Source organism: Anabas testudineus, chromosome 6, assembly GCF_900324465.2.
Source record: "Anabas testudineus chromosome 6, fAnaTes1.2, whole genome shotgun sequence".
NCBI classification, from domain to species: domain Eukaryota; kingdom Metazoa; phylum Chordata; class Actinopteri; order Anabantiformes; family Anabantidae; genus Anabas; species Anabas testudineus.
The window spans coordinates 4,731,782-4,757,310 of record NC_046615.1 but is presented as its reverse complement, the minus strand read 5'-3'; the positions used below and the strand labels follow the sequence as shown (position 1 = coordinate 4,757,310).

At 39.5% G+C, this 25,529-nt stretch overlaps 2 protein-coding genes across 2 annotated transcripts in view; one reads left to right on the top strand and one right to left on the bottom strand.

Annotated features, from left to right (window-relative positions):
* Positions 1-2,476: 2,476 nt before the first annotated feature.
* Positions 2,477-11,886, bottom strand: pnp6 (purine nucleoside phosphorylase 6). The gene is made up of 6 exons (XM_026364536.1): positions 11,746-11,886; positions 8,762-8,925; positions 8,578-8,681; positions 5,774-5,949; positions 5,494-5,684; positions 2,477-5,018 (listed from the first exon to the last, which is right to left on the bottom strand). The coding sequence occupies exons 1-6, from the start codon at positions 11,778-11,780 to the stop codon at positions 4,822-4,824; spliced, it is 867 nt and encodes a 288-aa protein (XP_026220321.1). The 5' UTR covers positions 11,781-11,886; the 3' UTR covers positions 2,477-4,821.
* A 2,046-nt stretch (positions 11,887-13,932) lies between these two features.
* The window catches only part of hydin (HYDIN axonemal central pair apparatus protein), a 62,296-nt gene continuing 50,699 nt past the window's right edge, over positions 13,933-25,529 (top strand). Inside the window, exons 1-7 of the mRNA XM_026366147.1 lie at positions 13,933-14,019; positions 14,417-14,528; positions 16,058-16,183; positions 17,715-17,834; positions 18,205-18,339; positions 19,165-19,364; positions 19,464-19,588. Of these exons, the coding sequence (XP_026221932.1) occupies positions 14,433-14,528; positions 16,058-16,183; positions 17,715-17,834; positions 18,205-18,339; positions 19,165-19,364; positions 19,464-19,588 (802 nt within the window). The 5' untranslated portion in view covers positions 13,933-14,019; positions 14,417-14,432. The remainder of the gene's footprint in view (positions 14,020-14,416; positions 14,529-16,057; positions 16,184-17,714; positions 17,835-18,204; positions 18,340-19,164; positions 19,365-19,463; positions 19,589-25,529) is intronic.

Genomic DNA, 25,529 nt, shown 5'->3' with positions numbered 1-25,529 from the left:
CTCCCTCTCTGTCTGTGTGTGTGTGTGTCGCTGTGCTTCCAAGCTTGATGTCGTTCTGTGACATCTTGGGCATTGCAGTGAATGGACTAATGTATGTGTGTGTGTGTGTGTGTGTGTTTGTGTGTGTGTGTGAGCAAAAGATGAGAGAGATGCAGATAGTGAGCAGCTTGTTGTTGCATCATCAGACTTTACAGTAGATCCCATGTGTATGTGTTTGATCCTGTGCCCGTGAATTCCCACATTTCCCACATGCATGTGGAATGCATGCCCCCGTGTGTGTGAGCAGTGTTTTATTTCCTACTACATCTGTGTGCGTATCTAAGCGTGCAGCTCCCCGAGCCTGTCTGCCAGTGTGTGAAGCTTCACAGACTTAATTAGAGCTCACACACTAATCACATTTCCCACACTGCCGCCAGCCAGCAGTGTGATTAGCCCACATAATAAATGTAAATTTTGAAAAAAAAAGGGGGGAAAAACTTTTTCATTAATGACCAGTCTAGTGTGCAGATGGGATGGACAAAGCCACAGATGCTATTAGGAGAATAAAGAGGAAAAAACCTCATTTTTACTCATATATATTTCTTCAACTCATTTACTGCACTGACTTGATAATGTTCAGGATGAAGTAATAAGACTGTAATGAGCAGGAGGGCAAGTATCCCTAGAAGCATTTTCCGGCTGTTGGATAAAATCTGAAAAGACAGCTTTTCAACCATGAAAAAATATGAATGCTCTTCTACTCTCACATGCTTTTGAACTCCTGCAAAGGGTGTGTTTGTAAAATCAACGCGGAAACATTTTCGTCTTATGATTGAAGATGTTAGCAAATAGTTATTTACACATTACTCGGGCCACCGTAATATATAATTTAAAATAAATAAAATATTCTCCTTTTAGCTCTCCTTTGGTCTCCACCAACTCATCAGGGAAATATATCTGATTGGTAGCTCAATGCTGGGTAGCTGGTAAGGCTTTTGGAAAGTACAATATATATATATTTATATATATATTATACTTTTATATATATATATGGGTGTGTGTATATATATATATAACCACTTGTGGTTTTAGAGGAAGTATATGGTGTATACAGTTTATACTAATTTCAACTCTCTGTTTAGATGTTGTTGTTTTAAGTAATATTTAGTTATTATTATAAATGCTTGTCCTGTGCTATAAATCACAGCTGCTCTAACTGAAGCTGGCAAATACTGAACATTAACTAGTTAAACCAAGTCGACAGCATCATGCCTGCAGATGCATTGTTGAACTTGACCTGTCACACCTCCCCAAAGGTGGAGGAGTCATTTTCCAGCTCCACTCTGCTGCACGCTGGTACAATGCTGACACGCCGCTGGCAGCCCATTCCTTCTGGAGGCAGTGTGTGAAAGTCAGCAGAGACATTCTCTGCCTAACGCGATTTCTCAGGCTTGTAAAAGTCACCCTCGCTAACAGGAACGCTCCTGTCTCATAGACAGTAGGCGCTCAGGTACATGACAGCTCATAAGAACAGCTTGTGTGTGTGACAGTGTTAACTCAGCAGAGCTGTCCCGCTCTATTTCCTCAGCTTCTCTTTTCACCCTATAATAATCAATAGCAGGCCCCGAGCTCTGCTGGCACGGCGACGATAGATAGATCAACATTACAGTACAGATGAGGCCTGCTGCCAGCCTGCGGGGACTGCGGAGTCAAACGCACTTCATTCTCCTCTCTTATTCTCTTTAGTCAGTCCTATCATCTGTCTTTATCTGTGTCCTGTCTCCTCTTCTGTCCATTCAAAGCAGACAGCGTGTTATTTGCATCCTCCATGCATAACTTTTTGCCATGAAGCCGGCTTGTGATGCCTTTGTGTGGATGTGTGTGAATCCAGTCCAGCCCAGCGTGCTGAAGCTGTTGTGTTTGTGTTGTCGAGCTGCCTGGTTCATTTGTATTAATATTTCAGTTCCTCAGTGGGCTGCACCTCACCAGGCTGTATGTAGATGAATTATGTAACAAGAAGGAACAGGGCACAGAACAGCCATTTCCACTTCATCTCAGTCTCGCGGCGCGTCTTCTGTTTGAGGTGTGTTTAAAGTGAAGGATTGAGAGAGAGGGAGTGGAGATGTGTTGATGAGGTGTGTGTGTGTGTGTGTGTGTGTGTGTTGGAGAAAGGGGTGGTGGTGGTGGTGGGGTGCCTCTCTACATCTCACAGAGATGTCCCTGTTCACTTATCCTCATTATCACTCAAAATGGAAGAAACTGTTTTTCTCCTGGAAAACAAACATTTTACATCCATATCGATTGATGCTGGGATTTTAGTACACATACTCTCTCTTTCTCACACACACACACACACACACACACACACACACACACACACACACACACACACACACACACACACACACACACACACACACACACACACACACACGCACAGACACATACAAATGTGGGCAAATCTCAGATTTTAATCTACAAGTTTTTATTAGTCAGCAGCCACATTTAGCATGAATATAAATTGTTTGTATTCAATAGATACATAGTAGATTTATCTTATATATGAATTAGACTCTACCCTGAGACCTGGATACAATAAATATCATTAAACTAAAAATACAGTACATAGAAATGAATCAATCTAATAGGTAGATATAGAGGAAGACTTCATCATTAGACAACAGGGAAATTGCAAGCATGGTAGAAGTGGACTGTTTCTAAAGCATTTGCCTCAGAATGATAAAATAAAGAAATTGTGTACGTTAAAATGAATTTGCTGTGAGTAAAAGACAAATATTTCTCTTCACAGTGTATGGTGCGGCTCCAGATTTCACATTTCAGCGATACTGGTTTTTGTTCAGAGTAGAATTGCCCTTTAAGACTTCCATTAGCATTTTGATGTTTAGCCTGATACAAATGGCCTGAGAGGTGGACTGCTGATCTAGGATTTCTCCGGCCTTCCCAGCTCTAATAAATGAGATGGTCAAGGGAGCCTGGCAGGAGGTTCCAGATCAGATCAGAGAAGATTGAAAACCACAGGTCCCGGTATTATAGAGCTATCTGATATTACAGTATTGTGGTATCTAGTGCAAATAAAACAGCTACCATGTGTAATCTGTTTTAGAAAAACCTTCATACCTTTTAACCTTTTGGCTTTAGGTATTTCTCAGATTATACTGTGCTTTTTATAGTAAATCATTAGTTTTCTATATACACTGTACATCCACTGATCTATGACATCACTACAATTACAAGCTCTCCATTAGTGGATAGGTTCTTCAGCTAAAACCTGTCTTTGCACTTCTCTTTTGTCTAAAAAGAATTAATGCCATTCCATTTTGTCACATTTCCTCTCTATAAATACATTAGATAAATATAAATGTTTTCTCTATTTAAAAGGTAAACACCTCTGATTTGATCATAGAAGAATCTAAATAAACCTACTTTGATTTATAGCTAAAATTGTATTTACTGTATAATAATAACAGCCACAAAATTAAGGAAAGTACATGATAGTTGATGATAGTCAGAACAATGATTCTTTAATATTTCTAACTACCATCTATCATTCAGTAGTAATGGACCCCTGTCAAGACCAGTGTGTAAGTGCAAGGTGACTGGAGTGTATCTGAACCTGGCAGTTAGTCGCTGGTAAACACTGCTCTTGCTAAAAGCAGAAGAGACATACAGCATGTACAGTATTCATGTAACAAATCTTTAGTATAATAATGGAGGTTATTGTTTTAGTAGCAGCAAACTGAGCTGACAGGCTGTCAGTAAGGGCATGTAAACCTTAATATCAAGCACTCACTTAAGGATGAGGTGTAAAAAGAAAAAAACACAAAATTGCTGAGTCATCATTAACAACAGTAACCTAATGTTACCCAGTGATCAGAACTACTCACCATGTAAAGGTGTTCAGTAGTAGGAGTCATTAACAGCTATTTCATTGTACTGTTCATCAGACACGTGCTGGGCTTCCTGTATTCTGCCAGTCTGGCTCTAACTAAGACAGCGCAGGGAAAACCCCAACACTGCTGCAGAACTGAAGCAGGATAGGTCTACATACTGATGGGGGGTTATACCAAATCTTTGACTGGTACATTAACTGATCCATGATTTATCTCTGGCATTTTAAAAGAAGAATGGTATACTGTATTACTGGTAATGCTCGTAGTCATTGTTTTGGACATACTACCCAAGGACTCTAGAGACACCCATTAACACCATGACATCACGGGTGGGTGTGGTTACAGTCACACATCTGACCACACCAACCCCAGGCTACAGTGATGCTTGGTGTAACATGCCTTAAACATTCAATCAGAGAAGGCACTACAGTTCTTAGGGAACTAGAATCAAAACAAATCAAAGCAATCCTTATCTGCTATTAAAGCTTTATGACCAAGCTGTTGCTCTTTCTATGTATAGTTACATAGCTGAAGACCAAATTTAATGAGCTGTTACAAGATCCACAGCATTAGACTTCTACCATCAATGTGTTCTCACTGAATGTGATTCATGGATCCAATCTAACATGTCCTTGTTTGTCTTGCTGTCATCACACTGAAGTCAAACTAGCCACACACAATTTCATCAATGATCAAATGGCGTCAATGTTTCCTGCTTAGTGTTTAAGTGTAACTTTTTTCTTACCTTTGCTCCCTATTTCAAACACATCTCACTCACTCCCCTGGTTATCCACATTACCCAGTACCCAATAAGTAACTACTCTATCCACCCCACCTGCACGTACTGTACCCTCTACCTATTCTCCTGTCACCAATTCTTAAATTGCATGGCTGAAATATTTTATGTGCTGACAGATCTTAGAGGAAGGTACTAGATCTTGGTGATGATCTCGCTGACGAGCTTCTGGAGGTCCTGGGTTCGGTGTTTGGTGGTCTTCAGCACCTCCTCATGGTTTGCTTTCTCACTGCTGTCATAATCTGTCACAGCCTTGTTGGTGATGAGGGACAGACCCAAAACACGCAAACCACAGTGACGAGCCACCAACACCTCTGGAACTGTGCTCATACCTAGACAGAAGAAAGACGTCCACAACGTAATTACGACATTGATACCCAATATTTATTATTACACTTACATGAAATTTAAAGAATTGCACTGCTCACAACAAACCGAAGCAATGTCCCTTTAACACTGCAACCAATACATTCACTATCACTGTCTATAAAATCTGTTTTGAATTTATATTGGCTGTGGGTGGTGCATACACCAAAACTAATATAAATGCTGCATATATGTGTGTTCAGCAGGAAACAAAATATACCCAACAACAGAAATACCATATTCCTGAATTAATTGAACAATAAAGAAAATGGTTCTGGTCCATATGAAATAAAAGTTATTTGAAATGACAATGAAATGCAACTGACTGTATAATGTATCATTTGTTTGGAAAGTATATTTCCAGCTGTAGATGCACTGTTGAGAGGCCTTCCTGCGACACATCAGTATCACTTTAAGTGTGTCTCAAGGAGCTGTACTAACCGACAGCATCAGCCCCCAGCATCTGCAGGAGTCTGCATTCTGCAATGGTCTCGTATGATGGCCCAGCCAGCATGCAGTAAACCCCTTCCTGCAGGAAGCTGTCGCAGCCCTGCTCCTTTGCCGTTTTCTTGGCCAGTTCCCTCATCTCACGGTCATACGCATCCGACATGCAAGGGAAACGTACTCCAAATCTGAGGAGGGATAAATCGTTATTCTATAGGACACAAATATGGTGTAAACGTTTAACCTTCATAGTACAGTTTATGTGTTTGAGCTGTACCTCTCATCATTGTGTCCACACAGCGGGTTCTGCCCTGCAAAGCCTGGCATGTTGATGTGATCCTTAATGAGCATGATGTCTCCCACTTTGTAGCTGTCATTGAGTCCCCCCGCTGCGTTTGTCACAATCAAAGCTTCTACGCCCAACAGGCGGAACACTCGCACTGGGTATGTTACCTGGAGAGACAGGGATGACAGACACAGACAGACAGTCTTCTTTTTGACGTACTGCGTATGTCAAACAATTACAAGAGGGAGTTACAAGAGCGGGGTCACGTAGAGGAGGATGTACATGACATGAGAAGGCAATATTTATAACGGGACAGCTTGTGCATGTGCTAATGTCAACAGACTCTGGGACTTTTATTACTGTAGGTTTTGGCATGTCTGACACTGTTGTGGTCTTGTACTAACCTTTATAGGGCAACCGATGGCCCATAAATGACTGCTTCGCTGAAGTCACATCTGTAAATTGCTTTTCCTATTTCACATTTCTCCACAACTTCAATTGCCAGTAAAAGTGCTTTGCTAGTTAGTGCAGAAATGTTTTCAAGTACCCTAGTTTCTTGATAAGGTCAGTCCTGTCATTCTGGAACATTAGACTGTTGCATTATTTTCTGGATTATGTTGGAAGTGAATTTATGTAACACAAGAACTGTCAGTGGTTAAATTGTAGCAGTGAGCTGTTAATGGTGAATTGACTTTATTAAATTATTTGCCAAGGCTCTTGGGTGGCAAAACAAACTTGGCTGTGTTGAGCTGGTTTTCAATCATAAAAGAATTATGTTGCTTTACAAGGAGGAATAAAAAAACTGATTCTCATAGAACTTAAAGAAAGCAATTAAAAGTCTGCAGACACAAAAGCAGCTCCATTAAGTAGTGCTTTGGTGGTTTGAGCTAAATGCCAACTTCAGCATGTTAACATATTCATAATAACAATAATAACATGTGTGTTCACTATTTAAACATAGACTGCATTGTTTAACATGTTAACATGTTGATGTTTACTGTGTTAATTCTGTGTTATATGGCACTAACCACAATGTAGTTAAGGCTAGTGGGTTTGACATTAGTTGTGCAGACATTTGTGCCTCACTGGGCAGTTGGATGTTAAATAATTTTCAGTTCAACTCAGTTTGTGAAGATATTCAACCAGTCATTTGATATATCTTCTGTCTAAAGTCCGAACTGGGAACAGGAGAGTCATTACACACCTGACCTTCTATTACAGCATATGAAACTGCATTTTATGATTTAGTGGGGTTATAATGGTCATTTTATGTGAAAAGAGCACATAACAGCTGGTAATAAAATAAAACCAGGATACAGCATCTCTGGAGATCAAAGGCCACTGTTATATTGAGTCACTGGGTGAATTTTCTACTGTCATCACAACTAGGACATTGTTTCTCAGAGTGGTGAGCTACACACTGGTCTGATAATCTTTGGACAAGAGGCAACTGGAAATGTCAATTATACACATTTTCGTACAATATTGTACGTCAAGTCGTGCTCTTCCTTTCTATTGGAAGCTAATAATTCTTGAGTATGTGTGGTGTCTCAGTATTGTTTACACTAGGGAACAACAGTTAGTTCTCCAAAGTACAAGCAATGGGCAAGAAAACTGAAATTCCCCAGGATCTGAGGAGGTGTGAGAGGACGCGCAAAGGGAGCGAAGTGTCACGATAAACATAGGAGATTTGTCATCTTTTATCCAAAGTTTATCATAGTGAACATGAGGTCACTGTGCAACACAGTGGGTGAATCCAGAGAGCACAGTTTGGTTTTCTTCACTGAGATCTGGCTGAATGGGAACACACCAGACAGCTGGTTTCTCACTAATATGATCAGGATTTTGATATTGCCTATTTTTATTGTGCCCTATTGTTTTATTGTTCTTCTTTGTGTAGCTTGTCATTGTATTGCTGTAACAGGTACATTTGCTGGCAGTTGAATGTACTAAATGCAGCCATTGCTTTATAGGAAATAAAGACGAATGGGAAAAAATCTGCCATTTACCATGCAAAGGATCTTTCTCTCTCTCTCTCTCTCTCTGTGGCAGGCATAATAATGGTTTAAAGATTAGGCTTATACCTACAGAAACTGTGAATGTTTTTCTCAAAGTCATTAACAAAGTCAAAGTTTAAACTGCCAGCTGTAGGTCAGGTGTAATATATAGTATATCATTCACATCAGCAAGGTTTCACAATTCAGAAGCAAGTTGGCCTGTGATCGAAACTGAGACAGAAAGCTGCTCACAAGGCAACTTCGAGCAGTAGCAGCAGCAGATGTCTGCATATCAGACCATTCATTTCATTAGATCTAATATTCTTCCAGGGTATTAAATAAGAAAGAAGACAAGTTCATTAGACAAACAAAATAATGGCAATATCAAAAACACTTTTTAATATTTTTTTCATGCTAGTGACATGACGTGACACCACTTTGGTCTAGACTGAAATATCCTAACGACTATTGTCCTGACATGTTGTACACTAATCTGTAGTCGTCAGCAAATAAATTGTAATAATGTTGATTAGTTTCAGTTCATTTAGTGTTATCAGCAGGTCAGAACTTCTATTGTTTATTCTACTGTGTGTTTAGTGCTAATTAGAAAATGTTGTATGTAAAGTATTGTAGTATTATTAGTATGTACTATTATTATATTGTAGTATGCTTACACATTAAACTAAACAGCATGCCAACATACTATCAGTTACCTCAAAACGCTCTTTTTGTCTTATTGTATTTAAGGCAAAAGGGAACACTAGCAGCAGTAAATGCACTTTAAATGCTGTCGCTTACCTTGTGTATGTTGTAGCCCTCGTAGAAATGGAAGCGGCCCTGCATGCAGACACACTCTTGGCCCTGTAGCCTCCCAAAGACCAGTTGACCCGCATGACCTGTCACTGCATATCACACATTCAGGTTGAGCAGCTTGTAGCATACGTATGTACAGTTCATTGTCCTGTTGACAGAGACAACGTACCAGTGCTGGTGGGGAAATGTGGAATATCTTCATAAGGGAAGGCAGTTTTGTTGTCCAGCAGATCAGCTAGACCACCCAGGCCTGAGCCACAGACGATGGCCACTTTGGGACGATGTGAAGTGTGTTTCAGCAGCCAGTCTGCCGTCTCCTTGTACTGTTCATAACTGTAGTTGAAGATAACAGAAACATTTTAATGAATATTAAATATTACTAAACTGATATCTCAGTTGCTTGTCCTCATAATGATTTCCACCATAACCATTATAATTTTTATCAAGGAACAGATGGCATACATGCTAGCCAACATCTGTCTAATGTTTATCACTGTCTGAGGGTAGCAAGCAGAAATGTGAACAAAATCACAGACAATATGACAACATTTGTAGCAATACAATGATATGTGTTCAGGAAAGTACTTTTTGTGTGTGTTGAAAAGCAGAAAAAAATAACACAGTACGTGATGATGTATACACAACAACAGGTTCAGCTGGTGGCTTTTTGAACAACTAGAAAAAAACCCTGCAGACATGAAAAGTCACCTTGCTTCATCTTAGGTTTCAGCAAAAGGCTTAACAAAACTGGTCTTACTGTGACATTCAACTACAGGATGTCTTTGCCATTGTAAAAAAAAGCTTCCTCATTGTCATGATAATAATATACAATAGTCTGCAACACCCATGCTAAGTATTTATAAAATACTAGCTGGAGGGGACAACCACTCTGAAATGCACAGGAGCAAAAGGACATGGAAAGGAACATTGTGTAAAAATAAGTATAAATAATACATTATACAACACACTTATGGGTTTTTACTTTGTCACTTTAACCGGGCCGGCCAAATTATTATTCAGGGATGTTGATTTGATTGGAATTGCCTCAAGGTAGTACATTATACAGAGTCTGGAACAGGCTGTAATTCTGATTATAAATCTGGTTATATGCCTATACGCTTGATAATGTACCCCTCCATGCCTCTGGATTTGTTATTAAAACACAATGACACTACAGGCTGAAAGCCATCACCAGACCAATCTGCAGCAGGAGAGAGCCTGATGGTTTTGAGGCCATTTCAAAGACGCTGGCTAAGATGACTGCTGTATCAGAGTAGCCTTGGGTATTCAATCTTCCCAGCGTTTCCCCATTGCCTCCTTATTTAAAAAAGACCTGGAAAATGTTACATTAAGTCACGTTGTTAAACATGCTACTATTAAAAGGATTTTGCCATTAACTCAAAAGTCCTGACGCTGTTAGATAGATATTGTTAAATCTCACATGCTAGGTGACACTGTCAGCATCCTGTAGCTGCAGTCACACCTGTCACATGTTTCTGATGATGAGAGAAAGCTGACTCCATCAAGAGTCCTGCTAATACCCCACCTGGACTCCAGCCATTCTGCAGTACAGATCATTAAGACGTAATTGTTGTATGGTTGTCAACTCACAAGCAAGTCTGATGAGCCACAGTACAAGACTGGCCTGTTAGGTGAGTATTCAGAGGAATGGGACTTTTGTGCTGACTTAAAAACCTGCTAGACTCACCTATAGCCAAACAGTGGCTGAAAAAAACCAAATTGTGTGATTATACGTGATAATATCATCATAATTCTTGTTGTCATTACCAACCTGTTAGCGGCAGACGCTGCTCTTCATGTAACTGTCCATGTGTCCAAACACACAGTCACACTCAACAGGCTCCTGCTCTAACTCCTGCTCTTCTGTTTGTAAATGATTCATAAACACATTTACTGAATTGGAGTGATGAGGAGTGAATGACCGCAATTCAGTTTATTCAGTCTGACAACTCACTCTCTTTTCTTTTAATCAGTGATTCATAAACACAACACCTGAAACATGGAGACAGTGCGGTGTGTAATAAACTGTAGTAACACAAATCAAAATCTCTTCTGTTATAAAACCATAATAATGTCTTTTGTCTGTGATGTTATATGCGTTTCTTATAGGGTTAAAATAGTTCATTAGCAGATAATTAAATATTTTAACGCAGCTGTGTTAGCAAAAAAAACTAGCTTCTTAGCTAAGCAGCATGCTAATGCTTTTAGCTTCTAGCATACCTACAGACGAAACTAGCTTTGACCAAACGTACACTAAAGTATATAAACAACAACAGAGAGAGGAGGGAACTCAGTTGTATTGTCTATAATGCATGTGCGTGAGCATAAAGAATAGTAATCAAATAGTTTCATGATCTCTCTCACAAACAGGTTGCACAAGTATTCAGCTGACTCTTAAGATAAAAGGAAAGTATGAAACAATGAAGCACACCTACAGACGAAATGTGGACCTGAAAACTAACTATACCATACACTAACTTTGACCAAACGGACCCCTAAAGTATATAAACAACTTGCTAAAAGCACCTGCAGTGTCTAATACCGACTTGTGGCTCCCCGCCTTAGTGGCAGCAGCGGGCGGCTGAGTGTGGAGCTGTCCGTGGTGCTGTGTCCACATGCGGGGAGCGGGGAGCGGGGAGGGCCGGGGCGGCCTCCACATTTTTTTGGCAGCCGCAGCACAGAAAATCACTTCAACACGGGGCTGTTGCTAAGCTCCGAGACTCTCAGATGCACAAGTACAAGACTGGCCTATTAAGTGGGTATTCAACGGTGTTTTTCAGTCAGAGGAATTCGGCTTTTGATCGCAAGGAGAAAGCAGATCCACTGTAGTCCAGACCACCTGTACCATCCACGATGACGTCAGAGAGAGAGAAGCGTCATCCTGCGAGGAAGTCCCACATATAGGACTATAATCCTCAGAATAAAGCGTCTGTATTGTTGCCTTTTGCTTCTAAACTGTTCTCAAATAGCACGGTTCGTATGTCAAAATGCAAACTTAATTGATTATACAGTCGCTGGGCTTTGATTTAAAACTATATGTGAACCTTATTATAGCACAATTAAGCTACAGGGTAGCCTTGACAACCATTTCACTCCAGTCCACCACCATCCACCAACACTGAGCGCTCTTACCTGCACAGACTGGAGTGGGAGGACGTCGCTTCCATATTTGATGATGAGCGGGACTAATGTGCTGATAAGAGGTTGTTTGTGAGGGTTTCTGACAGGCGATTCCCGTGCTGAGTTCACGGCAGTGCAGCGGCTGATGGACAAGCTGAGGTTGTGGACGCAGTAGCGGAGGTCGTGGTGCGCGCTGACGTCACGGCGTGCAGCGCGAAAGGGGCGTGGCCTAGCGTGACTGCCGGTACCTTTGAGGGAGATTAAATCCAATTTTCTACCACGGTGGGCAACTCAGTGATCCGTGCACTGAGAGAGAGAGACAGGGCTGGGAACAGAGGGAGGAACAATGAGAGGGCAACAAAGGAAAAGAAAAACAGAAGAGGAGGGATCTCAGCCAAAACTCTAGTGTTGATGAACATTAAACAAATGAAAATGTCATGCAATTTGACTCAACACCTCAGTTCCAGGGACAGTGGAACAATGTGCGTGAACAAATAGTTTTCTTGTTCTCTCTCTTTTGAGCACACTCACAAACAAGTTGCACAAGTATTCAAATAGCTGACTCATGGGGTAAAAGGAAAGCATGAAAGAATGAATAATATGAGGACCCAATGTATAAGCTAGAAGATGACAAGAAACCAGTGTGTGTGTGTGGGTGTGTGGGTGTGTTTGTGTGTACCTGATTTAGTCCAACAACATACTGCAAAAATAAAAAATAACATTCTCTGGGAAAAATGCTAATACAATACTAATCCCTGTGGCCCACCATTCACGCTATGTTTGTCACGACCAATAAGTCAAATGGGATATGTTAAAAATTCCTGCGCTGTCATCCTCCTCACTGGACTTTCAAATCCCTTTTGCAGCCTCACTTGCCCTTTTAATGACGCTTTACACATACACAGTCCACAAGTGGTGTTAGTTTTGCATGTATGCATGTGAATAAACAACAAGAGAGAGTTGAAATAAGACATGCACTTGATACAAATTGTATAAGATGGAATTTATTGATTGTTCATACTGCAGACTAATAAAAAGGCATTATTTTGCCATTTGTGTGAATTGTCAGTAACTGGGTGGTACTGTCTCACAAATGTTAGCCTGTGAAGTGGGCCTACTTCAGAATTGTGTAGCAATTCACTAAATGTACTTTCAAATACAGGATTTATATGAGCAAAAAGCCTACTTTATAGTATCAGGACATTAAGTTACTATTCTTCAGTTATATTTGCATTATGTTATTTGGCAGAGGCTTTTATCCAAAGCGATTTACAAGTGAGTTACAAAGCAAACAAATATATTTCGCCATCGTGGAACCAAAGAGCTGAAGAGTTTAGCCTGGGATCTTTTCAGGTGAGGTGAGGGGACCACAAGACGTTGTTCGCTTGCATAGCGCAGTGAGTCTGAGGGAGTGTAGACCAGGATGAGGGAGATCAGGTAAGCTCAGGATGAGCTGACCACTCTGTTGTCAGGGCTTTGAACCTGGTGCGGACAGCTACATGAAGCCAGTACAGAGATGTGAAAAGTGGTGTGACGTGACCATTTTGACTGATTAAAAATGAGACATGCTGCTGCATTTTGGATCATCTGGAGAGGTTTGATAATGCATGCTGGCAACCCCATCAGTGATCTATTGCAGTAGTCCAGACGAGATATAACCAGCACCTGCACAATGAGTTGTGTTGTATAGTCTGAAAGGTAGAGTCTGTTTTTGATGCTTTATGGTGATATTTGATGCAGCTTAATACTTAATACTTAAACAAAAACATCTTAGAGGGAAAGATTCCTCTCTTACTTCGCCAGATTTGTTTCACAATTTTATCCAGCATCTACATTCTTTTGTAGATTACCTTTTTAGACCTAAAAAGCCTATAAAATATAGAGACTTGACAGGATGTAGTTTACCTTAAGGTACTTTTAATTCGCCCTGCTTTACGTATTATGTTTGATACCTTTACTATATCTTTGTATTGCTAATGTGTCCTTTTAAGGATGCTTAATACCTGTAATTAAACAATTTTACATCGATTGGTCTGTTTGCTGGTGAAATAATATTTTTAAACGTTTTAAAGTCTGTATACTGTATTAGCTTCATATATTCCTAAAACATTCAAATAAACAACAGTTCCTGTCTCTGGAAGACGCCAGCCAATCAGAAAACACCTTGGTTCGAGGCGGTGGTTGAGTGCGTTGCCACGGCAACAAAGCACAACGAAGCTGACTTCAACGTTTGAATTTAGGAAAGTGAAAAGTCGCTAAATCCACCGTTCATTCACTGAAGAAGTGGTAAGATTTGGTTCATATTTTGACAGTACAGAAAGCCAACAGGTTTACCCTTTGGCTTCCGCTAACTTTATGTTTGTCGAGCAAGATGTCAGTATTTAGCAAGACAAAATAAATTAGAGAACAGATTACGGATGTCTAGTTACTAAGACATCCTAACCTCAGCAATGTTGTGTGTTGTTTTCAACTACGAGATATGTAATTCGTAAATACAAGAAATTATAGATATTTCAGATGGTTTGAAGTAAGTCGAAGGGGTCGGGTTACTGTCAGGTGACGGTAGCTAAACAGAACTTACCTTTAACTAACCTTATTTAGCTATCAGTGCTACCATAAGCTAGCTAGTTAACGTTAACACCACAGGTAGCACAGTCAGCGTTTCTTCTCTTCTCTTCTGCAGGTGTTCCTGCTGCAAAATGACAACCATTCAGATTCCCACAAGACCAAAGTGGTTAAAGATGTCCCTCCCTAACAATCATAAAGTTGTTCTAAAGGAGAGCAGGCCAAGAAAGGTAAAAATATAAATATAAAATATGATATCTTTGCTTATTACTCTGAGAACCCATAGCAAGTGATCGTTGTGTTATGACACATTATAGCAACAATCCAGCATGTACCTTACCTTCAAACAGAATAACAAGTAATCCAGCTAACATTAATCAGATCTTAAAACCAGTTATTCCCATTAAATAACAGGGGGCAGATTCTTGTGGCTGTACTTCTGGACATGTCCACTGTTAAAGAAGCTGCTATAAATGATAGATTGCCCTAATATTTATCCTGGCTTTTTGTAGGGAGCATACGTTAGTAGGCCTGTGTGCCTGCAGTGTTTTGTTTCTCCGCTGGGCACTTTTACGCGTCTGCGGTCTGTTTGTGCCTGTACCTAGGCCATAGACCTGGTTGACACAATTTATTAAGTCCACCTAGCTAGCTAGTCGGTGACCTTGTAATTGCAGGATTAGAGATTCTAACCTATCTATAATCAGTGTTCTTGGGAAGACACTGAACCCCAAATTGTTGTATTTGTTTAAGTTAAGTGGATAAAAGTGTCTGCTAGAATTGTCAATAAAGTGGCGCAACAATTATTCCACGGCAAAATATAGAATCTGTGTTTGTGTGGATTTGTTTTCATGGTAAAGTCACCATCAAAAGAGAGGCCACGTTATTTCACAATGGAGCTTTTTAATGAACAGTGTATAGACAAACAACTGTGTTATCTCTGAATAGTAGAACAGAGTTTGAATACACACCTATCTGGCAGCTATAAATATCGCATATACAATAACTTACTTCTTCTTCTTTCGGCATTTCCCATCAGGGGTTGCCACAGCGAATCATCCTTTTCCACCTAAATCTATCATGAACATCTTCTACCCTAACACCAGCCAACCTCATGTCCTCTGTTAAGACATCCATATATCTCCTCTGCCGTCCTCTTGCCCTCCTGCCTGGCAGCTCCATCTCCAACACCCTTCTACCAATATATTCACTATCCCTCCTCTGAACATGTCCGAACCATCTCAGTCTGGCCTCTCTGACTTTGTCGCTAACACATGCAACGTGAGCCGTCCCTCTGATGTACTCGTTCCTTATTCTGTCTAACCTGGTCACTCCTAAGGAGAACCTCAACATCTTCATCTCTGCTACCTCCATCTCAGCCTCTTGTCTCTCTGCTACATTATTCATTTAGAGTTTAAGCCAGAACCTTTTCTGACATTATCTTAAAATAGTCTAAGTTTAGTTAAACGTTTCTTTGGTGCACAATGGTTCTTTGGAGAGGATATTAGCCACAAAATTGTGCAGATATTAACATTCTTTGAGTGCATGAAAATATCCTGATGCTTATGTCCCTGTATGTGTCTGACACCAGCGTCAGAGCATTGTTGTCCCAGCTAACAGGTTTAAGTTGGAAACCTACAGCTCCTGTGCTCATTATATTTTGCCTTTTTTACTAGGTAGTCTTGTTTAATGTGGTGAGCTGCAGAAAAGTAGCAGCAGCAGTGCACTTAGCATACTACACTGAGCCACTGTGTGTTTGCAGGTCACTCCATCTGTTTACACCCAGGAGATGTTACAGTCTACTGAGGAGCGCCTGGCTAACACCAACGAGATACACCCACCTTGCATCCTGGAACTGCTTGATATGAGTCAGACTACACATCACAAAGTAAATGCCAGACAATCTTGTGATACCTCAGTAGCTCAATAATCGTGTGTGCTTTCACTATCTACAAAATTAAACTAAAGTTGTAAAAGAGAGCATCCCCAAAAATCATGGCAGACAGCAGTGAAAGTGGAGGGAACCAGTTAAATGTGTCAGGATTGTATATGAGCTTGAAGCAAATGAGAGAAAACACTTTTAATGAAGAGTGACAGTGACAACAGCCTACAACAGAAGATGAAGGCTGAACAGGAGTTAGCTGTTATAGTTGCTGTCTCCAGACATGCTTCCGCTGTTACTTTCATCTTTATGAGAACAAAACCCTAGGAAGTTCACTATAACTTCTATAAAAATACATTGAAATCGACATTTGATTTTTAGAAGCTCTCCTCTAACTACAGAAGACGTCCATAAGGATATACAGTATAATAAAGTATAGAACACTTACTCTGTAAGCCTCTCTAAATTTTACCTGACATTACTTGTAAAGTATTGTGCATTTAGAGCATACACACAATTAATCTAACCATTGTCCAAGTGATTTCTGACCCCTATTGGTAGAAGTAACAACAGTAACATATATGTAAACTTTATTTATCTTTCTAAAAAGATCAGAATGTGGTAGGTTTATAGGAAGAGTAGATACAACCAGAAAATACAACACATTCAAACCATCTCATTATTTTATCATTAGTCCCCTGCATACTGAGCATGTGCTCAGTATTTTGTCGTTTAGATTAAACCAAAGCTACTTTTCCTTACTCAGCAGACACTAATTGATGGGCAGAGGGCAACCAATGTGAATGAATGCGCTGTACTTTTAGAGTCACATTTTAACAGTAGAGCTTGGAGCAAAATGCCATCTGACGTTTGTGAGACCTATGAAATGAATAAATGCACTCTCATCATAATTAGGAGTGTCCATGGTTGCATCTCACCCAGTTCACATATTTTGTTGACTTGTCAAATATGCAAATATGATCCTGCCTAACCTCCCCTGTAGGCCACAATAGGTGATACTGTAACTAGAAGCAATGACAGCAGGATTATTTTAGGTCATCCTAGCCACACTTTAACATACAGTGTACAAATGAAAATCACTCTTATTTAGATGTTATTCAACATCTAAACAATAAGATCGATCAGTACCAGGAATTATCTAACACAAGTAACTTTGGATGTGGAATTTGAAAAAAGACACTTGAAAATCCTCTCCTGCTTTATGGGATCTGTAGGAACTAGAGTAAAAACAAAAAGCTTTTGGTTGTCCAGTGTGAACTCTTATGAACCCATGTTTGGTGAAGCATCCAGTTTAAATTGAAAATAAATGCTGAAATGCAATATAAAACATACAATCATAAAATGCAACATCATATGCTTCTGAAAAGGGCAGTAAACATATATTAATATTGTATTAATATGCACATTTAGCACATAATATATCACTTAGAGTAAGCTGGTGTCTTTAAAAAGTTACATTTGTGTGTGTGTGTGTGTGTTTGTGTGTGTGTGTGTGCGTGCGTGCGTGTGTTGTCAGTTGTCTTTGGTAGATATGGACCAAGCACTTTTCCAGCCCTTCCCATCTGAACTGGTCTTCCAGAACTTCACTCCTGCACAGACGTACAAGTTACCCCTACTTCTTTTCAACACTGACAAGGTGCGTTGATGATGAATCAGTAAACATTTACACTAACTTGGCTGCTGAGCTGACGTTTCCATCACAATAACTATGAAATGGAACAGTAGACACAGTCTAACTGAATCACTTTGACCTTAGTGGCAGAGAAAATGGTATTCACAGCACTTGAGTGTGTGTATGTTATGGGGTGTGGGCTGTGTAAAAGAAAGGATGATTGGAAAAAGTCATGGGGTTATAGGAGGCAATTTATCATTACCATTTGTTCAAGAAACCATCAAGTAATAATGAATAAATCCTCACTAGAGTGTGTACCTCGGCGTAACTCAGTGTTTGTTGCTATGTGGGGTTCACAGTTTTATAAAGTTTCTGCAATGTTTTTTATGTCAAGGTTTCACGACAAGTGAGGCTGGAGCAGCAGGACTCAGAGTATTTCCATGTTGTCGCTTCAGAGGATGCAGGTCGCAAGGTTGCACCAGGATTGTCTGCTACTTTCACTGTCTTCTTCAACCCACAAGAGAACAAGGTACTAGAGATAAAGAGTTTAACTAATACAGTGATTAACAGTGGGTGAGTACAGTGGCGTATCATAGTAACCTGCACTTAAGAGGCTGGTATAGAATTTACAGAAGATTACTGTATATGATTAGATGAAGCTTTAATCAGATATGAAGGGAGGGGCAGAGGATAGGATGTGGATAGGAATGTGAAATTATAAAAGTAATACTCTGAGGTAAGTATTACTCAAGATAATAATACAGGAAAATACATAGGTTAAATACATAATATCATACATAATATCACAACACTTATTAGACACGTTATTTGTTTAGATTATCACGTTAGGTCTCATCTCCTTTTCTGTGTACAGACATTCATAGCTATAAAACTCAAAACTAGCAAACACAATATGTTTAAACAGTTCCATGAGTCATATGAACCCTAACCCTAACCCTAACACATGACTGTGAACCAGGGATCACCATTCTTATTTTTGTTTAATCTTTTATTTAATTTCATCATCCTTAGGGGAAGTGTAGTAATTTTTACTGCCATCATCAGGTTAATACAATGTTTTATAACCAAAAAACTACTAAAGTAATGATGCTGCTGTTTACCTCACTACTTGTGTTTGTTGCTAATTATTTAAATTTAACACGCTAACATGCTAAAGAGAGTGAACACGGTAAACCTTCTAAAAATCAACTTGTCAGGTCTGTCATTGTGAGCATGTTATCAGCTTCTTCAATAAATGACTAAAAACATCACAAGAACAGGCCAGGCACATCTAACAACATCTAACAAGTACATATACTTTCCAAATAATTTCTGATACATTTTCTCCATCCAGGACTACCACCACAGACTGGTTTGTGTGACAGAACGGGAGCGGTTTGAGGTTCCAGTCCGTGCCATTGGGCCACGAGCCATTCTCGACTTTCGAGACGAGTTTGATTTACCCCTTTGTCCAGTAAAAGCTTCCACACAGAGGACACACTTAGTCCGAAACATAGGAAACAGCAAGGCCAAGTTCAGCCTACACACTCAGAAGTGAGAATTTTCTTATATCCTTGTATTTTTTGTCGAACGTTTGGATTTCTTACAACACTCTTCTATTCTAAAGCTTCTGTCCTCTTCTATTTATTCCAGGCCTTTCTCAGTGACTCCCTCCTCTGGCACTCTTGATGTAGGTGAGAGTATGCAGGTGACAGTAGATTTCCATCCCATGACCATCGGCAACCACTATCAGGACCTGCTGCTGCACTACCACACTGGTGAGATAAAATCAGACCTCTGAAAACAAACAAAACTACAAAACTGTGACAAAAATAACTTGAAAAGAAGTAATGACCACAGCTTCTGATGAAGCAGAATCAAGCATGCAGTGGCACCATTTCTTGATGTCCCAGAGCTGTAGTGAAATATTCATTTCTATCCTAAAGTATGAAGTATATTCAGCCTTTTTTTCATAATAAGAATGACCTTATTGCAGCATGTCTCTCATCAGCTGTGTTACTTTTCCATCTAAGCATTTTTCTGGAAACAAAATTCTATTATATTGTAAAATAGAAGAGAGGCAGTGAGTATTATATTTCCATTCAGTTTGATCTCTCTCTATCTGTCACAAGGTATTTCTCAATCATTTTATCTCTCCATGTGAAAGACTATGATGCAAATACTTTTCATTTGACTTCTTGAAAGTCTGACAGTCTGATATGAAATTGAACCTTAAATGTCAAATGGTTTTGTCAGTATTGCACCAATACAATTTTTTTTGCACACCAATATGCATACACAAACACGGAACCACACAGCGAGACTGTAAAAGAAGTGCCACCGCAACAAAGTACATTATATTATATCTATTATGACCTTTAATGTGCACACACACAGACACAAATGAAAGGAGAACATTTCTATCTCCAAAAGGAGTTTGCATAATCAACAGTGTCAAATGGAGTGGAACTAAAAGGATGAATGTGTTTACTATGATCACAGAGGTAAACACCATAATAAGATTGTCTTTCAGCAGCAGTGGTGACCCTGAAGCAGAATGAAACTGCTAAAGAGGGCACAGACACACACTCACACAGCTATCTTTGTGCAAGCATTCATTGACATAATTACCATAACCTAAACCTAGTACTAGCCTGAACTCCAAATAAAAGTATGTCCATTTTTCAAGTATCTTTAAACAATAATTAGGTACCCATATGAGGCATCAGCAGTCTGCTTTTATATAAAATAGAGGAAATCTTTGAAAGTTACATCCTTTGAAGTACCAATTTCCCTGTTTTGTGATTATCCTTCCACTGCAGCTCAGCAGACAAACAGTGTCCTAGGAAACACAGAGAACATTGCACTAAAAAGACTGTGACTTTGGAAGATGCCTAATGAGTTGATTAAATCACACTGCTGAAGTCTCATTTTAGATGAATTCTTGCTGAAACTGTACCATACTGTGAATTTTGTTCTCAATCACTCTATTAAAAGAATTATTATAAAGAAATCTTTTAATATTAGCATGTTCAAATGGGCGGTTGACTACTGTTTTAAGACTGTTTAAGACTCACAGAAAGTGAAGGTCACCTAAAATGTCCTCACTTTGCCAAAGTCTCACAGTGGTAGACAGGTTAGTAGTGTGTGGTTTACCATTGCTGTCACATATTCAGCCCTTGTCAGTGCTTTCCATCTATAGGTCTATCTATAGCAAAACACATACAGTAGATTCCCACAAGCAGATCCAGTTAACTTCCAATTGTCTCCTTTCTAATTGTCTTATTTTTGGTGTTTGATTTAAACCTAATACTTGACGTGTGACTAAGTGCTTAGGTGAATATGATTAGTTTTGAATTCAGATTGATCTTTTAACCTTGGATATAACAGAAACTTATAAGGTGCTTTGGAACCTATGTGACTACTGTATGTGTGTGTGCTTGTATCTGCTTGGGACCATGAAGTCAAAGGCAATATACATGAAGTAATGAGAGGAAAATCTATAACCTCTTCAACTCTAAGGATCTCCTCTCCTCTCCTCTCCTCTCCTCTCCTCTCCTCTCCTCTCCTCTCCTCTCCTCTCCTCTCCTCTCCTCTCCTCTCCTCTCCTCTCCTCTCCTCTAAAACCAACGCTAGACCCATGTCTCTAGGTGTCTGCATAGAACACCTAGAGACCTAGAGACACCTAGAGACATCTATCACTTGATGAATCCAATGTTGCAGTGTAAAAATTGGCAGACTGGCTCCACCTTTTGCAAATAACTAGTCAAAACGTCATGATTTGCATACTAAAGTGCACAAAAAACATGTGACTAGAGCTGTTTTTATGCAGCAGCTGTGACTGAGAGTATAGTGCCAGTTTAGATATCGTGTGATGGTATATGTAAGATATTTATAGAAGCAGACATTATGGTTTACATTATATTTAAACAAATAACTAAAATGCTACATCTGTTATAAAAGGTTACACACATAACCTGACAAAGCATTCTGATGTATATATTAATTCATTTTGCTCCTCTCAAGTCATGTCCAGTACATCAATTAATGAATGTTACTTGTTACAAGCTTGATGACTGAATGTGCTATATGCTTTTCAAATGTGTGTTTTTGTGTTATAGCTGTGGTCCCATGTTTTTTGTTCTTGAAGATATTTAATATTTGACAGGACAGCTTAACAGTGAAGGTGGAGACAGGAAGTACATGTTTCTTTGTTACGGTTATCAAAGTAGCCTTCACAATTAGCCGAACTCCTTAACATCAAAGACAAAAAGGCAAAGCTTTTGACTTTTCCTGTACACACACAAGGGGATCAATTAGAGGTAAAAGGAGAGGGCTGCTAAAAACACCAGTGCATAGCTTTTATCCTGTTCACCAAAGGTTGCTCTAGATTATTTAACTAGGGATTTTACTTTAGTTCACACAGTTTAAACGCCTTCCATGAATTTTATAGTACCATAGTTTTTGGTGTAGTTTCATTAGAACCAAATCTGTTTTTAACTTAGCAAACTAAACACTGTTCTATACTGTGTTTGTTATAACAGCAAAAAAGAAAATTCTCATTCCATATGTACTCCTAGCTAAAGTTAATTCCTGCTATATATCAACTGCAAACTTGACTGGCTATGTTGATTAATCAAGTGGATGCCTCAGTCAGACATATTCCTGAAGCCTACTCTAAACCTAATTTCAGCTACACAGCTCCCTAAAATTCATAGAAAAATCTGAAAAAAGAGTTCTTTATTATTAGCTGTGCATCACCACCTAGGTCCCTCCGTATTCACACTGTGTGTGAGTGTGCATGTCTGTGTGAGGGCAAAATTTACTTGCATGCTGACATGGCAACCATTCTGTTATCAGTAGTAGTCTCTGAAACTCTACCATGACAAAATCACCTCATGCAAAAACTATGTGTTTATGTTTGAATAATGATGGATAAGATCCAAATTGTTCTGTAGATTTATTTGAAGTCATTATGTGTTTGTAATTAAATTTTTGTGATACCAGCACCCAGAGCAATGCAAGTTATGATAATTGTTCTGAGTAAAATACAAAAAAAAATCTTTATGTGCTTGTGAATGGGTGTTTTACTCTGTTTGTGTTTTCTCTAAAAGCATATATTTTGGTCTGTGCCTGTGACCATGGCGGTTGTGTTGCTATGTAGATAGATGTCCGCCTAAGGAATGGCAACAGTAGTGGCATTCAGCAGCATTAAGCTTTTATCGTGGGAGAGCCAGTCCAGGTCCACAACACCACTTACAGCCCATCAAGAGACTATCATTTTTAATTTAGCACCTTCCCCTGCCTGCCCTATGCTCATGTATGTTTCAGGTCATCATACCGCTGGAGGCTTTACTCTGCTGACGGGCCGTTGGAGACTTCAGCATATTCGTGTGTTGATTGTGTGTCAGTTTGCATGTACAGTACGCCATAGTATTTCGAGTGGGTACACACTATATCTTTATTTCCAGTTGTCAGTTAAAAGCCAGTGAAGCTTTGAAAAATAACGGTTTGTGCCTCTCACTTGTTTTAGTTTGTGCTGCTCACTTGTTTTCCATCATGGTGTGACAGACTTAAAAGTGAGCAGATCCCCCTCCCACCCTCCAGTCCCTGCTGCTGATTTAAATGAAAAGATGGACAGCATTGAGGCATCTGCTTTGACAGAGCTATAGCTCTGAGGAGACTTCAGCACAGCAGCCTTTTAGAAAAGAAACACACACACACACACACACACACTCAGCAAGCTGCTGCACATAAACAAACACACAGTTGAAATGTAAGCACAAACATGTGCATGCACACACCCTTATACACACACTCTGCAGAGCTGTTTGTGCTGTAATCAAAGATAGCTGAGGGGGTCGAGGAGTTCTCTCGCTGTGCACATAAAGAAATTATGGGAAGAGAAAGCAAGCGTTGGGAAGACGGGTTGGTGGACAGCGATGATGAAAGCTTAGCAATAAGCTGCAGCTCTCCCTGCCTGTCAGCTGCTGTCATAGCATCCGGATGCTGGGAGATAATTGCTTTTCTCTCTGCATTCCCTGATTCTTCTTTCTCTCTCCCTCATTTCCTTCTATCACTCATGTCGCCTGTTCTCTTTTCTTTCTTCTTCTTCATCTGACAATATCTCACCGCTTCGTAGCCTTTCTTTTTAGCACAACTGGCCTTGCTGAGGACCTCTGCCTGTATCCTCTGTATCCTCTCTTTCTGCCTATAGGTTCATGATGGAAATATTGGTGATTGTTGTTCTGCTGGAAGCAGAAACCAAACAGTCCTTTGATTCTAATCAGTGTTATTTTTGTATGGATGCATAGTCATTGTATAGATTCTACCCATTCCACATACATTGTATTAGTTTTTTTTCCAACAGAAGTCAGTTTGTTGTCATAGCATCTTATAGCTAAATAAACTCAGATTTGGAGAGTTTTGCTGCTATTGAGGCTTTCCTGTTACTCAGAAATGAGGTATCTCTGGTCTCAATTAATCACTTCTGCTCACTCGTGTTAAAACCTAAGCAGAGATGGATTAAAAGCTCTTCTATCCAGTCTGCACTGAGCAGCACTTGAAGCCTAATGGGAAAGCTTGTCTTATGAAAATTCAACACATTTGCTTATCATTGTGGAAGATAAATGTTTTGGATTTGGATGATTTATCAAAGAGTCTTCCTATTTTCATTCCCTGAAACAGTTTGTCTGATCCCCTTTCTTGTGCTTTTTGTTTGAAGGTGTGTCATTTCTTATGAAGTGTAGTGTGGATATTGATTACTCTGTTGCCTTGTCTCTTGTGAAAGCTTCAGTTAGACTGTCCTCATTACCGGAACTAAGAAAACTGTTAAATATTGTATAGTGTTGCTCAAGTTATTTTGAAAATGATTTTGGTTTGAGTGATTTAAAAATGATAACCGGTTTAGTTAAATGTAATTTAAAACCGCCATTGGGAATCAGTCCAGTCTGGTCCCTTACGCCACATTCTGACATTATTAGCCTTCTATGACTGGTTAAAATCCTTAAGAAGTGAATATCTCTACTCTGCTGCCAGGTTGTTCATTGGCGTTCTGGGTTACAAAAGCCTTTGACAGCACCTCTCCACATTAAGACACATTTAGTTTTAGGGTTAGGGTTATTGTTAGGGGTTAGGGTTATATATACAGGGTCGTTCTGGAGAAATGTTGAACCAGACTTAACTTGCTGCAGCACAATGTGCTGTCTGTGACACAGCAAAGCACCATGTTGGCTATGCTAGCTCAAATTCTGTGTAGTATATTTTGTAATGCGAATTGTTAATTTACTGTATTCTCTATACCTCTCTAACTCTACCTGACCTAACTGACTGATAAAAACGTTGCATCTGTGATAACTTGCTAGAGTTGTATATAGCTATTTGTAAGTATCAGTGTTTTTGTGTTTAATAAGCCTTTCTTTAATCTCATACTCCAAATGGTTTTCCTGAATCATGTTTCATTCTCACTGGTCTGCCTCTGGCCCTTTTAACGCAGAGCTATTTTTGTCTGAATTCCCACTAATGACCTCCTCCAGCTCTTAAGGCTAGAGAAGAGCTTGTCAGATGTCGTTACTAGATGTGTAACAATTTCTTACATTTGAATACCTAGAATACCGACATGTTGGTTGTTAGTCCAGCCAGACTTTTCAGTGAGCCATATTGTCAAGAATTTGAGAATAGTTGTTGATCCCTATTTACCTTTTTAACTAAATGTAAGTA